Genomic DNA, 26,281 nt, shown 5'->3' with positions numbered 1-26,281 from the left:
TCGGTTTATATCTCAACCTTTTATCAAGAAAACAAAATCAAACCGTTATTTTTAAAGTTTATATTACACCAAATAAATACATTTAACTCAAGCAATGCTTTAAATTTTCTGATTTAAAATAACTGATTTATTATTAACAGTTTATTATTTAATATCTAAACTCTGATGAGTTGAACACAAACTGTATGAGAACAATGACATCCAGTATCAGGGAGAAGAAAACAGGGAATCTGACAGAAAAGAATATTAATATTATATTACACATTATTTTTATAAAAATATCATAAAAACTCTGATCAATATTCACAGGTTCATTGATCAGTTTACTCTCTGATAGAAAAGCAGTTTGTTGAATTAACTCAAACACCTTTATGGCGTCATCGTCAGCAGGGGGTCAAAGGTCACCCACTTAAACTGACGCAGGGCTGCTCACAGGTCCTGGATTTGACCCGGAATCACGTAACAGTCGGCGGGTCCGGAGGAGCTGAAGGGCATCATGTCCAAAGAGATCTCCGCCTCGCACTCGTACTGCAGGATGGCGGGAAGCAGCAGGTTGCTGCGGGGGCGGGAATCATCCGAAATCACTGAAACTTTGTCGAAGTTCTGCTCCAGGTTCCCTCCGGTCTGCGGCGGGAGCCTCTGCGCCGCCCCGGGACCCGGCACGGCGCAGGCCTCCTTCTGCAGGGTGGTGTCGTGGTGGTAGGACACCAGCTCGTTGCTGAAGTCCACCGCCTCCACCGCGGACGTGGAGCAGTACTTATTACAGCCCAGGATGGTGGAGAAGGCCTTCCTGAAGTCGGCGTTGAAGGCGTAGATGACCGGGTTCAGGGACGAGTTGGCCCAGCCGAACCACACGAAGATGCTGAAGGTGGTGTCGCTGACGCACGGCGGCGCTCCGAGTTGGTCCAGGTCGCAGAACGGAACCACGCAGTTCAGGACGAAGAACGGCAGCCAGCAGAACACAAACACCCCCATGATGATGGACAGAGTCTTTAAAACTTTAGTCTCCCTCTTGAACGAGGTCTTCAGCGAGCTTTCGTCGTGCGTCGACGCGCGGTGGCGGTGGTTTTGCGCACGGGGCCCCGCCGCCCTCTCCAAAGACGAGATGCGTCGGATTTGTGTCTGCGCGATGCGGAAAATGCGCGTGTACGTGCCCACCATGATCACCACGGGGATGTAGAAGCTTATGAGGGACGAGGAGATGGCGTAGGTCCGGTTCAGGCTCGCGTTGCAGTCGTCCGGGTTGCCCGCCGTGGAGTTGTGCGCGCGGTGCCAGTTGAGCTGCACGGGGATGAAGGAGATGAGGATGGAGAGGGTCCACGCCACGGCGATCATCAGGAAGGCGAACCTGCGCGTCATCTTGCGCTCGTACTTGAAGGGGCTGGAGATGGCCCAGTAGCGGTCCATGCTGATGATGCACAGGTTGAGGATGGACGCGGTGGAGCACATGATGTCGAAGGCCACCCAGGTGTCGCAGAAGCGGCCGAAGAGCCAGATCCCGGCCACCTCGGACACCGCCCTCCAGGGCATCACCAGCACGGCCACGAACAGGTCGGACACCGCCAGAGAGATCACGAACGCGTTGGTGACTTTGGAGCGCAGGTGGCGGAACTTGATGACGGCGGCGCACACCAGGGTGTTCCCCAGCAGGGTGGAGACGATCAGGACGCACAGGACGCAGCCGGTCAGCGCGCGGAGACTGACACCTCCACCCGGCGCGGGGCTGTCCGCTCCCGCCGTGACCACGCGGGGATCCTGGTCGTGGTTGTGGCTCTCATTGTGAAATCTCTCCATGGATGTTAGGGTGCCATGTCCGTCTGTCCCCGTGAATCCGTCCTCTCCAAACTCTGTGCGACAGGAACCAACCGGCGGCTGCTGAGTGACTGAGGCTGCGTTTACCCTCTCCAGCCTTAACATATTCATCCTCACGCTACAACATATCGATCTCACAGCCGCACTGACTCTGTTCCTTCATTGTTCCCCTCAGATCCGCAGATTAACAATCCAGATAGTTGGAAAATGCAACACAATCAGCTTTAAAATACATTTTAATGTCTATAAATAAAGCTGCAAGTGCTGATTAAATGAATGGAGAGGAAGAAGGAGAATATAAAGATATAAAAACAAATATGCTTGGAACAACAATGTTTTTTCTGCTAAATAAAAGTAGAATTTGCACTTTAAAATCCTTAAAAACTCTTCTCCTCCTTCTAAACCGCATTATAAATCAGAATCTATGAATATGTAAATGTTTTCTGGCACAGGTTGTCTCCTCCTTCAGCCTCAGTGTCTGGGATCTCTGTACAAGCTGCTGGACCAGGACTGACCTCTGAACTATTTGTGATGTCACAAATCATGCTCGTAGGCCCCGCCCCTTAAAAACCTGATTTTCAATGAGCTCAGAGAAACTTTCCACACTGTAAAACACTGTCAGCTGTGGTTGGCTCCTAATAAATACAGCAGAACTATTACGTTAAAGGATATTAGAACTGTTGATTGCACAGTTTTATTCCATGTTTTATTGGATAAATACAAGTTTTTACCATCAAAAGAACATAAAAATACCACATAATTGATATGACAGTGGTTTTCTGTGGAATTTACAGGCTGTAATATTTAAAAACATTACATTATATGCCGTATAAATAAAGGTTTACATAAGATATCACAGTGTTTTACTGTTAACTGTTTTAAACCTATTCATAGTTTACTGTCTTTTACTGTTTTGGCAGTTTTCCAACATAAAATCTTTTATGTTTGATGGAACATTACACAGATCATTATATTATATTAAAAATAATCATATTTATTTTAATTGATCCATAATATAGTTTCACAGGACAAAAACAATACGGAATAAGTGTAATTTAAAGGAAATATAGTCTATAAATATGAGGATACAGAGACTGACACAGTGAAGGTACAGTTTAATGTTAACAATGTGTAATATCTGATAAAGGTTTTCTTTTTCCATCTGGTCATAATAACACATTAATAACACATTATTGACAGATTACTCAGTTATTATTGACAATGTGTTCAGAGCTGCAGACTGAAAGAAAAGTGAATTCTGCCCTCTAGTGGACGAACAGTAACAACACACCAACAGCAGCAGGTTTCAGTTATCACAGGATCACTTTGGGATTTTAAAGTCTGTAGAAACAACATTTGTCCTGTTAAAACCTTCAGGTCCAAATCCCATAAAAACTGCCTCCAGCATCCAGTGGGTCCATTGAGCCTCTGACCCAAAAGCCCCTAACACTGGGTCTCCTGCCCCGAGGCGGCCTGCAGCGCTTTGTAGTGGCTGATAACTCGGGGCAACGTTGCAACTGTCCCCGAACTATCAGCTGCATCACAACAAACAGTGTTTGTCAACAGAAACGAGTGGTTGTTGGTACGTAACAGGATCATTTGCATCCTGACTGACACTGTAAGTTCTACACAGTAAAACTGTTATTTGATTAATATTACAGAATAGATCAATAATTTTATAGTATGAATAAATAACACTGTAATATTATTGCTAAACAATAAATATTATAAATATATTTCTTCTTCTCTTTGTCTTTGCTGTGATGTGAGACACCCCCCAGTGGCAGAAATGACATATTGTACATTCACATAAATAAATAAATAATAAAATGTATAATATTGAATTGTTAGAGGTAAAGATAAAATTCACCAGCTAACAAACAGTAATTCAATTTCAGGTCAGTTCAGTTTGCTTCATGAGTGTAACAAAGATAATGTTGCCAAAGCATAAAGAAATTATAGCGTTAAAACAAAACATGTAGCATCAAATTCCCATATAACTATCTTGTAATAGCAAAATATGATCAATTATTTACAGATTTACCATTTATATAAAGATAATAACAGCAATAGTTGTGAGTTGTGTTCAGGTTCCACTGGTTTCCCCGAGTAAATAGTTTCTCTACGTCTGTTATTTTCCAATTCTGGGTGTATTTTTCCAAAAGGAGGAAAATGTTAATTTCTCAGAGCCTTGAGAAACAATATAAAGTAGTTAAAGTATCTCTGTATTACCAACTGCAGCACATTAATGTGTCATTAATGACTTTTATATTCTAAATGCCCATCTAGGGAGGGGCATTGCAAATTAGCTCAGGCTATAAATGTTGTGGTGTGTGAGATTTGTTTATGCTTCATACAAATAAACAAACTATATCTCTATTAAGGTTCTAGTGTTTAACATTAAGGAGGATCTATTGTCAGAAATGTAATATAATATTTACAGGTATGTTTTAATTAGTGTTTAATCACCTGAAAATAAGAATTATGGTGTTTTTGATACTTTAGAAAGAGACGTTTTTATCTACTTACTAAAAATAATTCCCTAATAAATTAAATTCTCATTAAAAACCTTTTAAATGTTCACGATGGCGTGTTTTCGGTAGAAATCGCTGTTTATAGAATGGAGTCTGGTGACGAAAGGGTTATGTTTACAGATGACGTCAGTGTCAGCTGTGCCTCACGCAAGCGCTGTCCGCGTGCACGCACGTGTGTGTGTGTGTGTGTGTGGATGATTCAGCAGCTCGTGCAGCAGCAGTCAGTCGCAGCGACTCGACCTCTGCAGCACACGTGCGGATTCCAACGGAAAAACAAAAACGGACTTTTATTTTGACATCTGACAGACGGCGAACCCGTGCAGGTGATGTGTATGTGTGGGAGACCCCGTAGTGTTGTGTAGTCGGAGCAGGCCGGAGAGCAGCAGCCGAAGTCCGCAGAGAAAAACGGCTGTTTTTGTCCTTCTCACGTCTCCCTGTGGATTTTATCCGTTTATTTGTATTTACCGGGACTTGTATCGCCTGTTGTGTTTTCTTGGACTCTCTCCGGTTGGATTTAATCCGGACTCATCCTCTCTGACACCCAGCTGCTTTCATTCAACCGTCTCAACTTCGACATTTCCGCATTTTTTGACGTCTGATGCTCCGTCTACCCGGCAGGTGAGTTTCAGCCTCCCTCCGGACATAAGCCGCAAACTACCTCCATTAAATGCGTCTGTAACACATCCACTCTGAGTTATAGCTCACATTCAACATTACATACGTTATCCTGCACTTATACAACCGGTAAAACACTGACAAACACACATAACAGCCGGCTAACAGCAAGTGAATGAAAATTGAGCGTTTTGTTAATGGAGTTCTGTACCAGGAGACCACAGTACACATTTATTAGTCATTGAAACAACGTTGTAGAATGACATTTAGATATAAGTTCCCTTTATGATTCCTCCAAAAACAAAATGAAAATTCACCCGTGAGTAGTAAAATTAAGGAAGATGTGTTATATGTTCCTGATAATCAGTAATAAGGCCTTTATAATATTCTGTGGTATCTTATAAATCTATTATAATATTATATACTTCACCTGCTATGTTGATAAATATGGAAATACTCATAAAATCCTGATTTTATACTATAAAACAGAGGAATCATTAACAATTATACTAATTAATTACTGTATTGTACAAACCACATATACACAGTTAGTAATTACTTAATAATCACATATTAAAAACATGTGAAAAGTAAAAGTTATTTTAGCATCAACACAAATTAATCTGAATTTTTTGCATTTGTAATATTCAAATTGAATATTGTGTGCAGAATATTCAGTTATAGTTCATGTAGTTGGAGCGGTTACTATTAAAATGTAATCTGATTACAGGGTTTTCTGTAATTGTAATTAATTACAGTTTTTTGATTGAATTGAACTCGTATTGTGAGTATTATTTAAATTTCGGATTCAGTTTCTCACAACAAACAAACAAACAAACAAACAGTTCAGACTCTTTAAATGTTTATTTATTAACATAAAGCCCAACCAACGTTATTGTTATTATATATCTAATTATTGGAATGATATATAATAATATGAATGTGACGTTAACAAGGTGCCCTGGAAAACCTGGAAAACCTGGAAAACCATCTCCAGTCCTGCAATGACCTGGAAATCTTAAATTTTCACTGAAAACAAACAAATATAATCAGGATGATGTGACTGTTTATCTTTTAATGAATTGATTAATCTGCCCTACTGGAAACGGACTTACAGAGAGCGGGAACCCTGATTGATCAGCCGATCATTGATAAGGTGTTAACAGATGTTTGTAACAGAGTTCTCCAGACTGAACATATTTAACCTCATTATTCACATTCTTCAGTTCCATTCGGTTCTACTGGTTCTTTATAAAGCTCCAACAGTCAGTGCAGGTTCTGTCCTCTGGAGAACCCTTTAGATCCATTTGGGTCCATTCATCCTCCTCTTTAATTCTTAAAAAGGTACTGTTTCAGTCCTGTAGTTCTGCAGGTTCTGTCCTCTGGTTGGTTGGTTCTGCAGGTTCTGTCCTCTGTGGTTCCTCCTGCAGTGTGTTCTCTGACAGTAGAAGAACAGATCTGGTGTCAGTCCAGAGGGAACCCGCTGACACTGTGTCAGTTACAGTCTGGCTGCTCGGGTTCCTGCTGGGAGGAAGAATCTGTTCTACGACACAGAACCAGCTCAGGCAGTAAGATGGTTTTCTGATCTTCAGTGCGTAGATCCAGAACCTGTAGAATTGCTTCTTTTGTTTTATATATAGAAATAACTAGCACTTACTCCATTAGCTTGATGCTAACCCATAATATCTATTCTACATTATCTGAGTGAATCAGGATGTAAACATATTGATGAAGTCCAGATCATGTGAGCAGCGTTCTTTGAACCGGACTCAGACGTTATTGTCTGTGGTTCATTAGCCAGAAGCTCTTAATGAGCCTCATCATCAGTTAGCTTCCTGGCTAACAATCTCTGCTGTTCTGCTGCTGACTCTTTGCTTTAATGACAGCAGCTCTCTCTCTCTCTCTCTCTCTTTGTTGCTGATTCACTGTCTCTCCCTCCTCCTCCTCTTTATGTCTCTCTCTCTCTGTTACACTGATGGAGCTTCATTTATTTGCTGTCAATAAAGAGAGGAAATGTCCAGAATGTCGTAAAATGAATGAACGTCTTAAGTTGTTCGTTGTTCTTTCTTTCCCTCTCGTCTTCCTCTCTTCTTTAGTTTCTCTGGTTCAGTCTCTTCCTCTCTCTGTGGGTTTGTTCGATCTCTGATAGATAATTGATGCTCTGATGTGTGTCGGGAAATGTTTGGTGAATCTGTGAATCTCGGACTGGGCGGTTGCCGTCCGCAGCGTTTCCTCTCTCTGATCAGATCATCAGAGCTGCTCGTGTTGTTGTTGTTGTTGTTGTTGTTGTTGTTGTCGGGTCACTTAGTGGTGAGAGCGGCTTCCAGGAAGACCGCCACGAGACTTTAATGTACTGTTTAATATTGTGGCATTTTCTGACCACTTTCATGAACAAGGAGAATTATTCTAGCTACACCTTGACGCTGACTCAGGTTCCTCAATGATACTTTCATAAAATGAATTTGAACAAAGAAAATGAGATTACAGATCGCTGTATCATACTCCACTCTGCTGTTCAAAGACCTGGACAATTAAGAAACCTATTATAAAATACAATTAACTGTCCAAAGGAACTTTAATAACAGTACCCAGCTCTACCTTGAATATAAAGTATAAAATATACGGGAATAACAGGCAGAACCGCTTCAAATCAGGAGATATTTAATCAAATAATGTTAGTAATAATAATAATATTAATAAAGTGATTGAAAGTCAGTGGCACAGATATTAATCAAGAAGCACTGAGGTTCAGTTCCTGCTCATGGGCACAACGGTGGGGGAATACGTAGTGTTTCCTCGGCCGTATCGAACCAGCCTTCATGTTTAATTCTGTTCTAAAAAATCCTCGTTGGCCGTCAGGCGGTCAAACACGACGCCGATTAGCTGCTGGATTCCCAGACGCAGGCTTCCCGGCCGGGTTTGGATTATCAGGAGTCTGAGTGCAGGGCAGCAGAGAGAGAAAGAGCTGCTTTGTGGCAGATTAATGATGATGGTGGGGGAGCGAGTGGAGGTCCTACAGCTCCCAGCACAACAGGGATGTTGTCCATGCCAAGTTGCTATGAAACCAGAGGGGTAGACGGGGGGAGGGGACCAGCACTGAAGGGCTCTGAAAGGCTCCAGGGCGACACGTGGTGCCTTCAACTGAAACTCCTGAGCTCATGTGGTCGAGTTCACAGTGAACTTTATTCAACATGTTGAAGGGCAGAAACATTGAATGCAGACGCTTCCGTATGTCCACTGAGCGGTTTAAAGATCCACTCACATTAAACAACACTTCAAACACTTTCAACCAGTTGGACCAGTTTATCTGTGGGAGCGCAACAGGCCCACAGAAAATGCAAAGTACCAAACCATCAGCAGTTTGTGCTGGAGGTGAGACAGCGACTCCTCAGCCCGTCTGTCTGCCTGTCTGTGTCTGCCTGTCTGTGGGCGAGGCTCGTAGGGTACACATAGGGTGTGTGTTTGTTGGTTTAAAGCCCAGCAAGACTCAACATTCATGCTGCGTGTGTCAAATCCACAACCAGAGTTAGACAATAGAGGACATATGATCGATTGATTGATTGATTGATTGATTGATTGATTGATTGATTGATTAAGTGTGTCCGACTATCAGAACTACACCTGCAGCGATCAAACATTTCATTTCATTACAAATTGACAGATTATATATTATTGGTATTATAATATTCTTCCTTTTATCTCGAGTTCGGCACAAAAACGACAGTATTCCCACCCGTCGGTTCGAACCACTTTGAAGCTTCCAGTTATAGTTGTCGCCATGACGGTTGGTCGGAGCCCGCGAAGGTGACGCACTGAGAGTTGAGCTGCTCTCATTGGCTGAACACAACTGAACACAAAGGGATTCACATAAGGAACTAACCTCTGTTCTTTATGGGACATTTGGTTTATACCATATATCTCTATATTTAGTTATTAGTGTTATAAATAATGCGGCTAACGGTGTTAAAGTGACGGTCTCACTGTCTCCTGGCTGTTTCCTTCTCTGTCTGACTGCTTATGTAGGTTAACTGTGAGTGTCTGGATTTCAGGCCAGAGGAAAACCTCTCGCTCACGCTCCACAGATCAAATATCCTCCGCGGCCCGATGGCGCTCTCAGTCTGCCAGACGCCCGAAAACAGCGTCAGCATCCAACCAGCTGCTGCGAATAATAAAAACACACACGGCTGAATGTGAGTCAGAGAACAGGCCGTGTCCTCGACTGTCTGATGATCGTCTTCAGGAAGTTCAACTACTAGAGAGTTTATTCTTACTGGAGCAGTTTGCTTTGACTTTTTATTAATTAAACTAAACATAAATTGAGGTGATCCTCGTGTGGAAGAGACTCGATGACAATCAAAACGATCAAAACCAACGTGATACCGAATGACCGGGGCACCAGATGAACGTCGATATCGAGGATCGATTACGTTCATTGAATTGTGGGAAGCCAAAATTTGGATTAATATTGGATTAATGGTGCAGTGCTAGCGTATAGAGCAAGAATATATAACTGGATATTGTTAGTTTAGTTTAGTTAAGGTGGTATTAGTTTGGTAAAAGGTTGAATTCAGCAGGTGTGTGGTTGCATTTCTCTGTTTAATGAGGACAATCAGTGTTAGAATATTTCCTTTCTTTGAGTTGATTCTGTTTATTAAAGCTGAGAGAGATTACGTGTGGATATATCAGCAGTTTTAACATATCGCCCAACCCTGGTGGCGGAGGGAGTGAGGGAATGAGAAAGGAGAGGAGCAGGTTATGTTACTCTGCCCTCTGCCAGGAATATCTCTGTCCTCTGGAGATCAGCATGTAGAGAGACTGAAACCACAAAAGGCTCAGAGGAGGCAAACAAGGATGTGATGGAGAGACGGATGGAGGAAGAGGAGGGACAGGAGCAGCTAACAGCAGACGAGTTCATCTCCTCCTACCCATAATCCCTCGCTGTCTGGGGCAGGTCGCCTTTGAAGAGTCTCTTTCAGGGTTTCCTGCTGCCGATATTTGTCGCCATCCGTTCAGATAAACGCGCCGTATGCCTGATAACGCAGACGTTACATCACATCTGGCCTTTAAACTGTCCACAGCAGCAGAGTTGACTTTATCTGTGAGAGAACGTCACCGCGTCTTACATAACAGACAGCGAGACGGAGAGGTTCAACTCAACTTTATCAGACAAAGCGCTTCACACAGCAAACTGACAGCACGGATAAACAGGGCGAACAACCATTAATAAAGTTGGGCCAGGCTTAAAAATGAATACAAGAAAAACAATAAAATGTAAAACAACAGCAACAAAAATGTATAAATAAAAATAAATGTCAAACAATCACCACGGAGACAGAACTTTTATTCAGATTGAAACCACAACCCTCTGTAACCCTGAACATATCCTTTCCATCCCTGACCTCCTCCTCCTCCGTCTGACCCCCAGTCTTCTTCCTCCCAACCCCCTCCTCCTCCTCTTCTGTCCATTAGCCTGTTATTATTCCTACATCTTCCTCCTCCTCCTCCTCTTCCTCCTCCACTGTACATCCCTGCGGTCAAACACCGGGTTATCGATGTCCTCATGCTCTAGTTCTCCGCTCACTGAGCTGAGAGGAATCGAGGTCAACTGCATCCATCTGAGTCCTCGTATTTCACTTTTCACATGTCATTTTATTTCCTTAAATACTTACATCGCATTAATGCACACTTGCATAATGTGTACTTTTTAAATTACATTTCATCCTTTCAGTGACGTTAAAGAACACTTTACATGAGTCAATACAGGTGTAAAGGGAGGATTTAATTATATAACATGTAAAATGATATAAACAGCTTTGTGAATGTATTATTGTTACCAGATTTCTTATTTATGGAAGCATATTGCTGCCATAAGAAGATAAAAACCATCAGTAATGTTATAACTAGATGTTTTCATGTTATTACGACGTTCTTGGCACTTTATAATAAACTAAAGTATTTATCTTGTTAGAACATGATCAGTTTTATGTTATAACATGTTAACTTACATTGTTAGAACACAAAAGTATTATTTATGTAGTTATAACGTGACTTATATTGTCTAGGGCTGTGTATTGGTAAAAATTGGGCAAACACAAATGAACACACCACCACATGCATGAAATCTGAGTAAAAAGTTTTACTTTTTAATGCAAAAAGTTGGATCTGTTATTTAACACAAAGACAGAATACAAAATATTACAATACAATATATTTCAATACTTTCTTACACCCCTAATATTGTTAAATGTGTCTTTATAACAGTGTTACCTTGCTGTAGATAAACTGTATATTGTTGTAACAAGTTTCTCTTTATCAGGTGATAAATGAAGCTGTATGTTTTAATAATGTGACAATATCATTATAACGTGCATTTAGTTAAAACTTTTTACATTTTGACTCTTTAGACTTTATTCTGGCGTGCAGTAGTTGTTAAACACCACTGCAGCAGATGATTTTGTCCACGTAATGAGGACAACATCACAGTGAGACTCCAGGTTTATGTTGAGTGTTGACAGTCTCATTGTCACCTGGCAGATGCTTCAGGCTCTCAGGGGAGTCTGTGGAGTTTCATTCACACTCTCAGACTGAGAAAAAAGGCCCAAAAACCTTCCAGAGCTCACAGATGGACCAGAGACACGACAGATGGTCTGGACTGAGCCCACTGTGAGCCTCACACTGGACACCATAAATCTTTCCCCAAACTGAGGTCACTCACACACACACACTGTCCTGGTCCTCGTGTGTAAGATGAGCTCTTAAAAACGCTCACAGGCCAAAGTTCTGCAGCAGGATCACCTTCCATTATCGCTCAATGATAAATGAATCAATAGTAACCTGATCAGCTGGCTGCTCTCACAGAAAAACATCCAGTAAGGTTCATCTCCTTCTGTTCTTCAGTCCTGTGAACATTTCTGATTCAACATTTAACATATGATCTGATCCAGTTTCTATCAGTCAGAAACATTCATAGAAGTTTTATTCCTCAAACTCTGAAACAGGAAAACTAACAATTATTTTCATTATCAATTGAACAACCAAATGTACAGTACATCATTTCTGCTGCTCTCACATTAAAACAACAAAAGAGGAAGTTTGATGAGCAGCGTGGGATCATGGGAGTTCTTGTCTTCACCACCGTCATTAGTGGTGACTGGATAACAGCTAACAGACAAAGGCTAAAGCTAACAGGTCTCAGGTTATGATATGATGCTAACGTTAGCTCAGCTTGTTTCTCTGATAACTTAAGATCCAGACGTCCGATGACTAAAATCCTTCATCCGGTTCAAATCTAGAGTTAAAAAGCACCAAGATCTAAAGAGTGGATGGTAAACAGTCGATGTGTGACAGCTTCTGGCAGACAACCACAGCGCTGACGCAGCCACAGAGGGGATATGAATGTATACAGTGAAACGCACAGATTACAGATTCCTCTGAGTTTGGCTGTTTAGGTCTTTATCACCAGATGAATCCGGATATGAGTGCAGACGACTGCAGATGAACAGTTTCCTGGGGAAAACCCTGAACCAGTAATGTTTGTCAGTTCAACCAGTGAACGTGACAGCAGCTGCTAATGTTCACTGAATACTGTCTGCAGGCAGAAAGGACAAAGTACAGATTAAAGAATGAGTAAAATATGAATTAGTTGGTCGTATTTGATTGTTTTTTTATTGTTCTATTATATTTTATCTCTACATTTGATTGTTTAATTAAATTTGTATTTTATTTTATTGGTCATTTTGTGTTTGATGTGCTATCTTTGCACATATTGTGTTGTTTTTTGTGAAGCACCTTCTAACTCTGGTTATAGACTATTGATTATAATCTTTAACCTATAACCAGAGTTAGGAGGTCTGATTATTTTTATATCAGACTCATGGTGTGTTTACATGTTTTACAGTAGTTTCCTGTAAAGTTTGGATCAAGTCCAGTTCTGTCTCTCTGCTGAAGTTACAGAGTTAAATAAAGCTGCTGGCAGGCAGCCAAACATGCTTCTATGTCTCCCTCTAGAGCTGCCGGTCATCAATCAATCAACCACAGCTGATAAATAACTCTAAATGTTCTTCGATTGCTTACACAGATTTTTTTTAATAGTCTGACTGGTTGGAGAATAAAACCAGCAGCTGAAACTTTGGTGTTGATCGACTGCTGCAGACTGAGCGACTGTGACTGTGCAGCTCTGTCCATTAGTGGAAGTGACTTGTAAGCACGATACAGTCAGTCTGAGCTCATCACGGATTCCTTTTATTGATACGGTTCAGTCAATAACTCGGCTGTCAAGGTCGAGAACACTGGAGCTTCTGTACTTGTACGTATCAAGAGCCAGACTGTTGATTTAAAGACATTTCTCAGTTTCTGAGTTTGTTTCTTTTATTTCTTAAATGTTTTTCTTGTTTTTTCTAGTTGAAAATGATTTTATATAACTTGAAAGTGCTCTAATAATAACTACCTACTAGCTAATAACTAGGTACCTTGTGATTGACAGCTCATTCTCAGTGAGTCCGAATCAAACTGTCAAACTAGGCAGTGCTGATCAGATATGGATCCAGATTCTGTTACTGCGTTGACTATTTCTCTCCTCAGATCTGTTCACAAACAGATTTTACTGTTTCCTGCTACTGATTAGGGCTGTCACTTCTTGATTCAAATTTGAAAGTTTGTTCAAACATGGTTAGTGTAATGACCTGTTTCGAATTGAGCGATACTACAGACAGACAGGCAAAGCATCGCATTTTAAATCAATGCATTTTATTGGTGATTGATGTGTTTTTAAAAGCAGTGGCAGAGGAAGAACATCAGGCTTTCATACACACAATAGTTGTTAGATACAGTCTGGTTTATTGGTCACAGACAGTAATCACAGCACAGCATTTTGCTTTTCCATTACACAGACAGAGTTTACACCTGGTTGTCAGTCATTCAATTTAATGGACTCTGTTGGTGTGTTGGTGTTCCTGGTGAGACAGGAAGTGACCCACATTCAGATTCAGCTGACTGTGTTTTCTACCTGGCAGTAAAAGAAGATCCCTGTGGGGGAAATCTGGAAACGAGGCAGAAACATTCAATGAAAATACACCTCAGTACGATGTAGTAATGAAACAAACAGTTCCCCTGCAGTTGGAAGGAAATGACTACAGTTTTTGTACCTTGTTTGAATGCTCTCTCAGTGGTGACACTTTAACCCCGCATCCTCCAGCTCACAGGTTCAATAAACGCCGCGTTTGCCCAGTGACCTTTCCCCTCAAACACTTATCTAACGTGTTCTTGCTCAGACGTTTCTGGCTGTTCTGTAGTTTATGTTTTTGTTTAAGAACAAACAGAACATCTGAACATCGTTCATAATTATTTATTATCTAGTTTTCTAACCACATACAGGCCTTCCCTGCAGTCAGAGTCTGGGTTGGAGCCTCTGAGAGTGAAACTATTCAAATGAAGTCTTAATTCACTGCAGTTAGATGTGGAGATACTCTCTACATCTGTTTTCCTTCTCACTCGTTCTCATTCCTCAGAGGAAGACCATTAAATTAGCCAGCTGATACCTGACATATCTGTCCAATCGCCCAACCCTAATATATAATGTAATATAAAATAATATTTGTTTTCACTGATCTGAAGAATTAGAAGATAATCTAAGACATAACATCACAATAAGTAAAAATCCCAGAGTTTAAACCTCTCAGAGATCACTGGGTGTGGTTTATTTTGGTGATCCAGAAAACACAGGAGACAGGGTCAGAGAGAGACAGGCTGAGAGAGAGACAGGTAGAGACAGACAGAGAGTCTCATTATGAGTCTGTGGTGACCTCGTTCATCAGTCTTCGTTCCTCCTGTGTGTCCTTGATATCACAGCAGTGATTCTGCTGCAGTACAGCTGCACACACAGTCGACGGCATCGTGACTGTAGATTTATTGATGCAACATTTACAAAAAGCAGGTCTGTCAGTTACTGTCAGTTAACTGTTAACAGCTAATTGTACTTTAATTGTCAGGTAACGACAACACCCTGGAGAGGACAGGTTAGTTAACTGTAACTTAACAGTAGGGATGTCATGACCAATACCAGTGAAACTCCACAGTTCTCTATACCAGTTCGATATCACTATAAAAATGTCCCAGTGAAGGTTAATATCTCTGTGTTCTCTGCAACCAAGCTGTTCCTGAATGTTTTTATACATAATATATTCATATTAATATCACCTGTTATATATATTTAACACTAAATAACTAATAAAGTACAAACTCTTTTACCTGAGTTACCTGAATTCAGTTTAATGTTAACTTTTCCTCGTCTGTATTTCTTTTGCGCCGATTTCATGATTAAATTACTCTTATTTGCAGTTTGTGGTTGTTATTCGCCGTCCTCTACATGCTCTTCCTCTTCTTGTGGAATTTAACGGCAGACTGGAGTTTTTGTAGGCGTGTATGATGCCCCGTCAGGTCCCGGAAGAATTGCATTCTGGGTATCTCCAGTACTGTAGAAAAAGAGAACTGTCACATTTTCTGAATTTTAGTCCTGAAGTATCGGTTCTTGTAACATCCCTTCCTAACAGTCGGGTCTGGTGGTCTACAGACGAGGTCTTACTGTGAGTTGTGTCTGTAGTCACTGGCTGCTTTCGGCCTGAGATGGTGACACAGCAGTGGGGAAGTTGTGAGTCAGCTCAATGCAGCATCCTTTTATTACTTTATCTTCCTCTTTAAAGTCAGTACATGATGAATGTTAAAGGTTAATGCTTCTGTAATAATCTGAACCTCGGGATCATCTGCGTTCAGTTCTGGAGGTTTCATGTAATATATGTAATGTGTGAAGCCCTTCGGCACGCACAGATGATGGTTTTATAATATCCAGCGGTGACGCTTTGACCTTTCAGTTTCTCTCACATTGAAATCACAAGTTTTTCAGCTGTGCCGTCGCGCTTTCTCGTGTTTGAGATAAACACATCAGCTGTTTTAATTTCAGTGCCAAGAAGAGCTTGTGACGCTCAGTTCAGCTCAGAATACGGTGGCCTTGGGCGGACAAATGACTGAGGAGGCTGATGTTGTTTCCAGCACTGTGAGTTAAGACAGGGATTGTTGTTGTTGTTGTTGTTGTTTTCTGTATTTAAAGTGTCCTGAGGCTACGTGAAAGAGGCTTAAAATCTCATTCATTATTATTATCAGCTGTATGTTAGCATGCTAACATGCTAAAGATGAGATTGGGGAACATAGTAAATATTAAACTTGCTAAACATGTTTCAAACAATGTTGAAACTGTTATTGTGCCGCATATACAATTGCATGTTAGCATGCTGACATTAGCATTTAGCTCACCGCCGTACAGCCTGTAGAGTCCTAGTCTTATTATTTCTTATATATATAATATATTATATATAAGAGTATTGCAGTACTTTAATCAGTGATCCAAAGGCTGAGTCACCAATTGCCACTCAGAAAGACAAAACCATTGATCAGGAGATTGATCAGTGATGAAAATAATCATTGGTTACATGCAGCAGTTTGATGTTTATCATCAACCTCATCATGCTAAAAGACACTGTAGACCTAAAACAGGCTTGCCTTGTTTTTATTTCTGTCTCACCTGCGTGTGTGTGTGTGTGTGTGTGTGTGTGTTGCAGGATGTGACGGGTGTGTCCTGTAACATTAGTGTGATCGTTATCTGTGGTTTTCTGTTGGCAGTGCAGAGACAGCTGATTGTTTTTAATAGGGGCGTGGTGTGTGTGTGTGTGTGTGTGTGTGTGTGTGTGTGTGAGATGGTTACACACACACACACACATGTCTGAACTCACCCTGCAGTGTTGAAGCTGCATTTCAGTCCAGGTGTAATCACAGTTTGTGTCGGAGGGTTTTTCCGCTGACTCAGCACTGTAAATTATTTTCTACAGACGCTTTTGTAGGTGTGTTAGAAATCTCTTCATTTTGGAGGCCTACTGGGGACTTTTCTGTTAGCCAGTAATGTTTAAAATATCCTGACATCCATAGTAAACAACCAGCCAAGCTGTGGCTGAAGTTAATAATTTTGTAGCTGCAGTAACGAACCAGATATTCCCTAAAAAAGACAAAAACAAGATGGTTCTAACATCAGTCTCTGTTGTCTCCTTCCTCTCCAGCTCCTCTTGCTCAGTGTCTCCATGGTGAAGTGGGCGGGGTCTGATGTCAGCCCCTCCTCTTTACAACCTTCCCACCATGCCCACCATGGTTTCTAGGCTGCCCAAGTTCGGCTCGCGGCCTAAATCCGCCGCAAATTCCAATGGAGCTCAGACGGGACCGGCTGCCACCCCAAGCACCGCCGCCTTCACCAGCACCGCCGCCGCCACCAGCACCCGCCTCACCAACGGGTTCTACCACCACCCCGGCCCCGCAGGGGTCAATGGTACTTTAACCGCATCTCCAACTGCTGTCAAGCAGAACGGATTCATCAGAGTGCCAACTTCGTTTTCCATGAAATGGAGGAAAGAAAGTGAGACGTTGGAGGACGGGAAGGGCGGGAATTGCTCTGGTAACAGTCAGTATAATTCCCAACGGCAGCAGGCATCACCAGTGCCATCACAGCGCGACACCAAGAAGCCAGCACCTACTTCTGCAGGAAAGGGGCGTGGTTTTGGCCATCCTGTGACATCGTCATCATCGCCGTCGCCACAGTCCAGCCCCAGAGCACTTCCTGTCTCTAAGAGTGGATCTCAAGGCTCGAGCCAAACTGCATCCGGGTTAATCAACGGAGCAAAACTGGCCCTGAATGGTCTTTCTGGATCTAAACCACGAATCAGTGGTTCTCTGAGACCGCCTCAGAGCTTTGTTTCTTCCAGGCCCGGTTCTGGTCCTGGTTCTCGATCTGGTTCCCCTCTACAAAAGAAAACGCAAGCCAGCCGCTCCCACTCCACCGACAGCCTCGGGTCCGCTCCGTCTGTCCCGCTGACTGAAAGTGATCGTTTTCGGTCACGCAGCCTCACCCAGGTGAGAGGGCAGCCCTCCCCCAACCTCTCCCCTTCTTCAGCCTCCTCCTCCTCCCTCTCTCGCAACCCTGCCACCTCCCGCTCCTATGGCATCAACAGGGCCGGTGGGCGAGCTTCCTCTGCTCAGGCTACGCCCAAAATGGCAAAATCTCCTGTTAGTCAGACTCCTGAGGGAGGGGGCAAAGGTGGAGGGGTCAAAGTTCAAAGTTCAGGAAGATCAGGTGCCAGCATCCCATCCCTCCTGCTCCCCTCTGCCTTAAAGAAGCCCCTCCTACCCAGCATTGGCTCCGCCTCTAAGCCCAGTGGCATCAGCTATAAGCTGTCACGCCCGTCACTCAACAAGCAGTCCCGCCCCCTGCGAGTGACCCCAGCCAATGAGGCGGAAGGAGACCCTGAAGGACCGACAGCACGGAGGAACTCCGTAGAAACGCTCTCGACTACAGAGAACAGCCCAGGTTTGACTTTCTGATCACAATATCATCATGTCTCATTTTATCATCTCATATTTCATAAAATCTCATATTTCATCCATCATATCTTTTCATTTCCATTCTTTTTAATCAGTGATAGCTCTCATCTTCTTTTCTTCTCACTTCATATCTCATCAAATGTCATATTTTCATTGTTTTTGCTTCCACTTTTCGTTCGATGTCCTCACCATCAGAAAGTACCCCAGAGGCTCCAGAGACAGAGGGGCTGATGACAGAGCCGGCATCCCTGGCAGAGGTGTCGATTGTGGGGGAGACGCTTGAGGACATGTCCCTGTCCTCTAACTCGTCTCTGGATAGAAATGACACCAGTCAGGAGTACATGGACGACTTTGACAACCTCGGTAAGAAAGGATTCTACATTTTGAGATTTGTACTGAGGGTCTGTACACGTGGAAACCAGCAGCATCTTATGTTGTGTTTGCAGGAAACGGAGGGGTGGGCATTCTGCTTCTTCCCTCTAAAGACGACGAAGACGACTCAGGGCTTGACCAGTCATGTGCCAGGTTTGATGAAAACAAGGTGGCAGTCAACGGCAAGGCGGCAGGACTGTGTTTTCTGGATGACGGTATAGACTGGACCGGCATGAGGCTCAGTGGTGAGTTTAATGGGATGGACGTAAAGATTGGGAAACATTAGTTGAACAAATCTTATCAAAAAATCTCTTTCTCTCCAGGTGAGCAAGGGGAGCATCGGCTGACCCGACTCCCCCATCGGAGAAGGTCCAGTCAGCCGGAGTACCATGACCAGGTAGCGGTGGAAAGAATACTGTAACATTACTCTTTAAAAACGTCAAAACCGCCTGATCTGGTCTGAACATGGCCTCTGTCTGGCTTCATATAATATAATAAAATATTGTGTGTCAATACATGTAGTGTCATGATACTTGACTCACAGTTTATAGGTGCAGTAGACCTTCAGACCGAATAGTGTGACACATCAGCCTTATTGTTCACAGGGTGTAAAAGCAGTTTCTAACCTCCTGTCAGCTGCTGCGTCACCCAACCAGCTTCTCAATTATTCAGCAGCACCAAACAGAAGCTGGAGTGAAGCACCGGTTGTGGTTTCTGCTGTGAGTCCATTAAAAGAAGCTGCTTCAGACAGACATATTTTATCAGTTGCTGCTGAGATGCTGATCAGAGCAACCTCTCGGCTCTGTTAGGAGTCAAAGGAGCCTTGTTCTGTTTGAAAATAGGAAGAAAAAGACAGCAGACAGTCAGAAGGAAAGATTCCTGCTCTGACAGCAGCAGAAATACTACTGCTAGTATTATGAAAAATAATCTAAATTAAAGCTGCAAGCAGCGATGAACGGACCCTCGCAGTCCAAACGTATACATGCTGCGGTCGCTTGGAGATATGAAAGACGAAAAAATTAATTAAAAAGAATTTAAATGAAAGGTGAAAATTGATAAAATTAGATTAAAGATGCAAGCAGTGATGATTGTCATTTGTGTGAAGACCACACTGTGGAAATTTCATGTTAATCAGATGATGATTGTAATACAAGACTTAGTTCTTGCTTCCAGTAGGTGGCCCTGAGACTGAATACTGGCATGTTGATGTGTTTCATGGCGAAATGTCAAAATTCATCATGTGCTTTTCATCGTGATGGTCTTTAGATTGGACTCACGATCCGAAAAGCATGTTCAGTCTAATAAAAATGCAATTCACTTCACATCTTTCTCTGTCGTTTCGTAGGGCGGTTCGTCCCTGGACCTGTCCCCGTCGGACAGCTGTGGCTCAGGGGGAACCTACATGTGGGACGAGGAGGGCCTGGAGCCACTAGGGGGTGCCGCCACGACCGTCTCAATCAACACCAACAGCAACACCACCCATCACATCGGGAGCTTCGACTCCGACCTCAACAGCATCGTAAGGCCTGAACTGACACTGATTAACCAGTTAAAGTAGATAAACACCAGTTTACTGCAGATATTTATAATAAGTTTAATTAGTTTTATGTACAGATGAGTGCAGGAAACAAATTATAGATTAATGTACAAATCTGTAGTTGAAGCTGAAGACAGTTAAAGGTTTTCTTTAGTAGCACTATGGAGCTGTTTATCTTTGAGTAGGTTTTGTTTGAGAACATTTTTTAGAATTTTGCTGTTTTGATCATCCTTCTAATCCGATAATTCAAAATGTGTATAAAAATATTTCCACAGAAACACAGATAATAGTTGAGTAATAGTGCTATAGATACAGGTCAGAGGTCTGCTTGTCTAGGAAGTCAAACAAGGATAGATTTGTTATTTTCCTATTATGTCAAGAGAGTGTCAGTGTTTTTTAATTAACACACTCACACATCAAAGTTTGTCTTCAACTTAAAGACAAAGATCTCTATACTGTAAAATGTGTGCAATTTGATCCACTTCACAGAAGGCTTTATTATAAGGAATTAATAATTAAATCTTTTCTAATACCTTAAAAGAGAATTTTGCGTTCTAACCAGTGCAGTAAAATGTGATTTAACCTGTCTTTCGTCAAAAAAAAGACATCATTTGACTTTACTAAACTCATCCTGTGATTATTTGTCTGAAAATTATTAAATTAACTGTTGCTAATGCCACAGTGTGAGCAGCTGATTAAATAGAAAAGAGACAAAGTGAGGAGCTGTTTAATATTCCAACAGTGTCGGCTCCGTCCTGCCTCTCTGTCCCACTTGGGGCCAGTTCTTGGCTTCAGAAACCAGCAGTTAAAACAAGGTCATCCTGCGTCGCCTGAGAACAAACCAAACATCAGACAGGCAGAAACAGATGAAGTTAAATGTCAGAATGGTGCTGCTCTTTGCCGTTGGCACTTGTTGCACATTTTTGGAGCGAGTCTGAACTCGAGGTCTGAACTTAAAGCTGTAAATCTCAGAGTTGCTGCTTCAATAACTAACTCTGCAGTATAATGACACCTGAGTACAGCACTTAAGTGTTTAAGACTTTATTTTAACCAGTTGTGTTGGACTCCTTTGTCGGGATTCAACGATACACTCAACTCATGATTCTTTTAACAAATATAACGAAAAATATTTTTGTTCTTTATTCTCAGACAAAATGTCTTTTCCCTATTTGATTTATCAAATTAAATTAATTAAAGAATACATTTTTTAATGTCTAGTTATGGTATAAACATATTTCCTTTTCTTTGTAAGAAGATAGCCCCGTCTGCTGTTTTAAAATGAGTATCATTATTATTTTAACATATGTATCACGATTTAACAGCCTTGTGATATATATTTACATTCCTTTACTTGTTTTTAGGTGTTGTATTTTTTTACCTTTTCACCAGATATAATAAGCGAGTGTGCAAACAAACAGTCTCCATGGAAACTGTAGTTTTACTGCTGTAAAAATCTTTACATATTACATATTATCTTTACATAATCCATACTTTACCTTTAGTAAGGAAACCTTTTAAGGATAAATTAACCCTCAAGTGTCATACTTAAGGAGAAAACTTCTTGATCTTCAGGTCTCCTCATGAGGACTGAAGTCTGAATGAGATCCTCTGCCTCCCTCTTGTGTCCGCTGAATGAAGTACAGCTGCGGCTGCCAACCAGTGACACTTTCACTGCTGTGTGTTGTTGTAGGGCATAGTTCAGTGCTGTAGATACAGGTCAGAGGTCAGTAATGTATATTTGAATAATATAATAACAATAATGATATTATTAATATTAAATTTTATTTCATTTCACATGTTGAAGGTGAGGCAGCTGACTGAGATTATTCATAATATTTTAACACTTCAAGTGATTTAAACTAAAACATTTTTTAGATTTCACAGGTGTGTCTCAAGTTAATTTTAAATGTATAAATTGTATTATCATAAAAATAATTTGTCAAAAGAGAAGCCTATTGTTGTATGATTGTTAAACAGACTGAGAATTGTAGGAAAACTCATCTCTGATCAATAATTACAGGAAAAAATCTTCTCAAAATGCACCCAAATCTCTGGTTTTACACAAACTTCCTGCAGTTATTGAGTTTACTGTTTGGGTTCGTTGTGCAGTTTATCAGATGTCCTCTGCTGTTAATGTTATTTATGAAATATAATGAAATACTCATAAAATATAGTCAGTTTATTCAATAATAGAATAGAGCTCCTTTAAAGAAAAAGGTTGTGGACCAGCGATATAGTTAATTGAAGAGAGGATCGTCAGGTGGGTCAGTCAATCAATCGTCTCCAACCTTGTGTTCACTGCAGTTAATATACTTCCTGAATAATGTTGAGTGGGTGTTAATGAGCTCTCTCTCTCTCTCAATGTGCCCCGTGTGTTAACGAGCTTAAAGAGCGATTGACCCTAATGAGCTCTGGGGCTTAATGATCTCAGAACGTTAACGAGTTCCCTTTTGTTTTTTGTTTTTTACATATCTATACCGGACTGGTTTTTGTCTTTATTGTGCTGGCGTTGACACAAATAGTTATTTAATAATGTTTGAAATGAGCAGCAGAGGTCAGTGTTGGTCTAAGGATGGGCTGTGTTCTGTGCCGGAAGGTCAAACAACCTGAAATCAGCAGAAAGATGATGTTTCTAATTTTTTCAGCACAGAAAAAAGCTGCTTTTTGTGGTTTGTTTGTCAGTGCAGCGCTGCCTGATCAAGTGGAGGAAGTCTGTGTTTGTGTACAAGACTAAATCATCGATAACTCCAGAGGTCAGAGCGAAGAGGAGGAGGAAGAGAGGACTCAGGAGACCGTGTTAATGTTGTCAATGAAAACTGAGACGAAAACAAGACTAGAACTAAATAAAAAGAGATTTTCTGGCTCAAAATGAGGCAGTAAAACTAAATCAAAATCAGGGATGGAGGAGAGAATAAGGAGAAAGGAAGAAAGGAGGAGAGGTTAGGAGATATAAAGAGGAGAAGGGATGAGGGAGGGGAGGAGGAAAAGATCGAAGATGAAGGAGAAAGGATTTAACAGGAAAGCAAAGGAAAAGAGAAGATAAGAGGAGGAGAAAAGGCTGAGAAATGAGAGGATGAAAGGAGAGAATATGACAGAAAGAAGGAGAAGAGATAAGCCAGGAGGAGGAGATTAGGAGGTAATGTGTTGCTGTGGATGAGTGGTCTCAGCCTGCAGGGACAGGCTGCAGGTTGCAGCAGTTATTCAGGGTGAACGTTTGCTCTCAGGTTACTGTGCTGTGACTAAGCTTCTCCAGGCAGGAAACAAATTCTTCTTCTGTCTGTTCCCAAAACTTCTCTTTGTTTCTGCAAGTTTGCATTTTGATTTGTGAGTCTGTGAGAAACCAGTTAATGTGTAGAGTTTGTACTGGTTTATACTTCGCCTGCCTGTTTTGTAGGGGTTTGTCGATGCACTTAAAAGTTAAAGTACTTCACATTTTTTAGCGCAGCCACTCGTGAATGTCACACAATGTCACCAAGAGTTCGGCTTTACTATTTCACCGCTTCCTTCCTGTTTTGATGCTGTTTATAGGGTAGGGGTTAGGGTTAGGGTAGGGGTTAGGGTAGGGGTTAGGGTAGGGGTTAATAGTGGTGGCAGAAAAACAACGTGAACAAAGTCGAGAGTAAACGAGAGAATAAAGAAGAAACTTGTCTTGCTGTTACAATGGAGTTTGCTAACATCTACAAACAACCGATACAGTCAAAGTGAAATATATTGTGATATTGTGGTTTTAGGTGGCTAATGTTAGCTTGTGTGCTAACGTGGACAGAGTGCTAACTAGCTAATGTGGCAAAGTCGTTAGCTATACTCATTTGCTTTGTACAGTTATAATTTATTGTTGGCTAAATACAACACAGTTTGTCAGAATACGTGAGTTACTATCATGGATCGCATTAGCTGGGGAAGTAATTTGGCAAGTTAACGTTAACGTTAGCCAACTATAGTCAGTATTTTGTTAGCGATAACATTAGCGAGCAAGCCAAATAAAGCAGTTTTTCCATCAAGTCTGAAGCAATATTTAGCCCCCTTCCTGACTAGCTAGCTTTCATATAAAACCAGCATCTTCTTCACTGTCAGGTGTTTTTTTGCATTTTGAACCAGACATTTTAGATAAAGAAAACTGTGAAGATAAATGTGGGTAGGCAATTTTAAAAAGCCTGTAATCTCATTTAAAGCTGAGATAATGATTATGATAAGGACCACAGATCACAATAATGATGCTAAAGTGGAAAGTTTTGTTTTTAATGCTCTTAAAGTTTTAAAATACGTCTGAATCGAGTCCTCTCTTCTACATTGTGCAGAAACTCCCTCAGCTGCCATTGATCAACAGGCTCAAAAAACCTTCTCCTCACAATGACAGAAGGTCTTTTAGTCTTTTATCAGCCTCTGGTTGAAGTTTACGCCGTCCTTCGTACTGTAGCTGCAATTTCACCAGTGAAGGAAATAGATTGGATTTTGATTTTTGTTCTTTTGTGTGTCCGCTCTGGGATTTTATGTTGTGCGGGATAGAAAAGCTCTGTGTCTGTCTCACCTTGCAGAAAATTGGAAATCAAAAAGAGAATTATTTTAATGTACTATATTTCCTACTTTATTGTCCTCTGACATATGTAATGATTGCACTGTCCTTCATGTACCCACAGGCTAGTACAAACCATCATCTGCTCTCTCCCGTTGTAGTTTTATCAGCTGTCCATAGTTTTTATCAGCTAAAACAGTTGCAGGTTAGCCAACAGTCTACTTTAGCAGCTGAAACAGTTATAAAGTCAAATAACTTTGTTCAGGTTAGCTAACAGTTCAGCTTATCTGATAAAACTGGTTGATTAGCTAACCGTCCAATTTTACAATAGTAGTTTTGTCATTGATCTGTGATGTTTGATATTTTGTAATGATGGTGTTCCTGCGTCTCCCAGAATGCCTTTCAACATTGAAAAAGTCATAAACTTGTAATTACCTGAGAATGTGGAACAAACCTCAATGTAAAAAAACCCAGTATAAAAACCAGTGGTGGTGTCCAAGATGGTGTCAGACTTTCTTTCTGTGTCTTTCAGGACATCTTGAACAACCTGGACTGCGATCTGGATGATGATGACCTCATGCTGGACGCAGACGTCCTTGAAGATGCCTCACTGCACAGCGGTGCGTTTGTATAAACTCGTTATGTGAAATGATGGATCCCACCGAGGTCACATAAGACCTGTGATGTGTGACACGATCTGACTCATTTTCCTGTAAAGGTTTATTAGGCTAAATGATCCACGCTAGCAGCAGATTCAGAACACACAATAGTTACTAAATTCATCCAAAAGTGATGTAGAACCTGAAAGCGAGCCGATTTAAACGGCTGAATGTTTGATACGATGTAGGGTGCTACAAAGTCTAATCTTTAGCTTTAACTCCCCTGTTAAGTTAGCTAGCAGTTCATTTTAGCATCTTAAACCATTGATGCCTGTTAGCTAAGGGTTCAGTTAAGCAGCTGAAATACCTTTGTTCAAGTCAGCTAATTGTTCTTTCTTTATCTTTAGGAGCTAAAACAGTTGCAGGTTAGCTAATGCTTCAGGGTTAGGAGCTAAAACTGTCTAGCTCTTGGTTTAATCTTTGAAAAGTTCCTTCCCAGTAGAAAACTCATTATTGTTAGGAATTGAATGCAGTCTCGGACCTCTGTGCTGTTTAACGTATACCTGCCCACCTCTATCAAGACTTTAATACAGACAACTTTAAGATGTCTGGATGATTTAGTGATTACAAATCCAGTCTTAATTAGCTTTTTATACTCCAGATAAACTCATTTTCATTCGTAATAACCCCTTTTCACCCCTGTGCTGCTGGTCTGAACCCTGCAGATGGAGACGGGATCTCCCACATGGCTCAGTGGAGGATGAGACAGCTCTGCTGGGGGACGCAGGACGTCCACAATGACAATGAAAGGTGAGGGAAGATACTGTTAATGTGTCCTGGATTAACCTGCAGGCTGGTGGTCACATTCACGTCGGGGCTTTCTGTG

General features: G+C 41.5%; 2 protein-coding genes across 8 annotated transcripts in view; one reads left to right on the top strand and one right to left on the bottom strand.

The window, feature by feature from the left end:
• Positions 1–220: 220 nt before the first annotated feature.
• Positions 221–1,997, bottom strand: drd6b (dopamine receptor D6b). The gene has a single exon (XM_051417029.1). The coding sequence runs from the start codon at positions 1,921–1,923 to the stop codon at positions 430–432; it is 1,494 nt and encodes a 497-aa protein (XP_051272989.1). The 5' UTR covers positions 1,924–1,997; the 3' UTR covers positions 221–429.
• Positions 1,998–4,544: 2,547 nt separating this feature from the next.
• The window catches only part of LOC127372968 (serine-rich coiled-coil domain-containing protein 2), a 43,709-nt gene continuing 21,972 nt past the window's right edge, over positions 4,545–26,281 (top strand). For 6 of the 7 annotated variants that reach the window (XM_051416956.1, XM_051416955.1, XM_051416954.1 and 3 more), the window contains exons 1-8: positions 4,545–4,964; positions 17,063–18,360; positions 18,570–18,737; positions 18,821–18,991; positions 19,070–19,143; positions 20,092–20,265; positions 25,329–25,416; positions 26,121–26,205. In XM_051416956.1, the coding sequence (XP_051272916.1) occupies positions 17,106–18,360; positions 18,570–18,737; positions 18,821–18,991; positions 19,070–19,143; positions 20,092–20,265; positions 25,329–25,416; positions 26,121–26,205 (2,015 nt within the window). In that variant the 5' untranslated portion in view covers positions 4,545–4,964; positions 17,063–17,105. Of the gene's footprint in view, positions 4,965–6,433; positions 6,530–17,062; positions 18,361–18,569; positions 18,738–18,820; positions 18,992–19,069; positions 19,144–20,091; positions 20,266–25,328; positions 25,417–26,120; positions 26,206–26,281 lie in introns of those variants that run through there. The other variant, XM_051416953.1, reaches the window with a different exon arrangement.

The sequence above is a fragment of the Dicentrarchus labrax genome, unplaced genomic scaffold, assembly GCF_905237075.1.
Source record: "Dicentrarchus labrax unplaced genomic scaffold, dlabrax2021, whole genome shotgun sequence".
Lineage (NCBI taxonomy): Eukaryota > Metazoa > Chordata > Actinopteri > Moronidae > Dicentrarchus > Dicentrarchus labrax.
The sequence above is the reverse complement of the archived record's forward strand: the minus strand, read 5'-3'. Positions and strand labels throughout refer to the sequence as shown.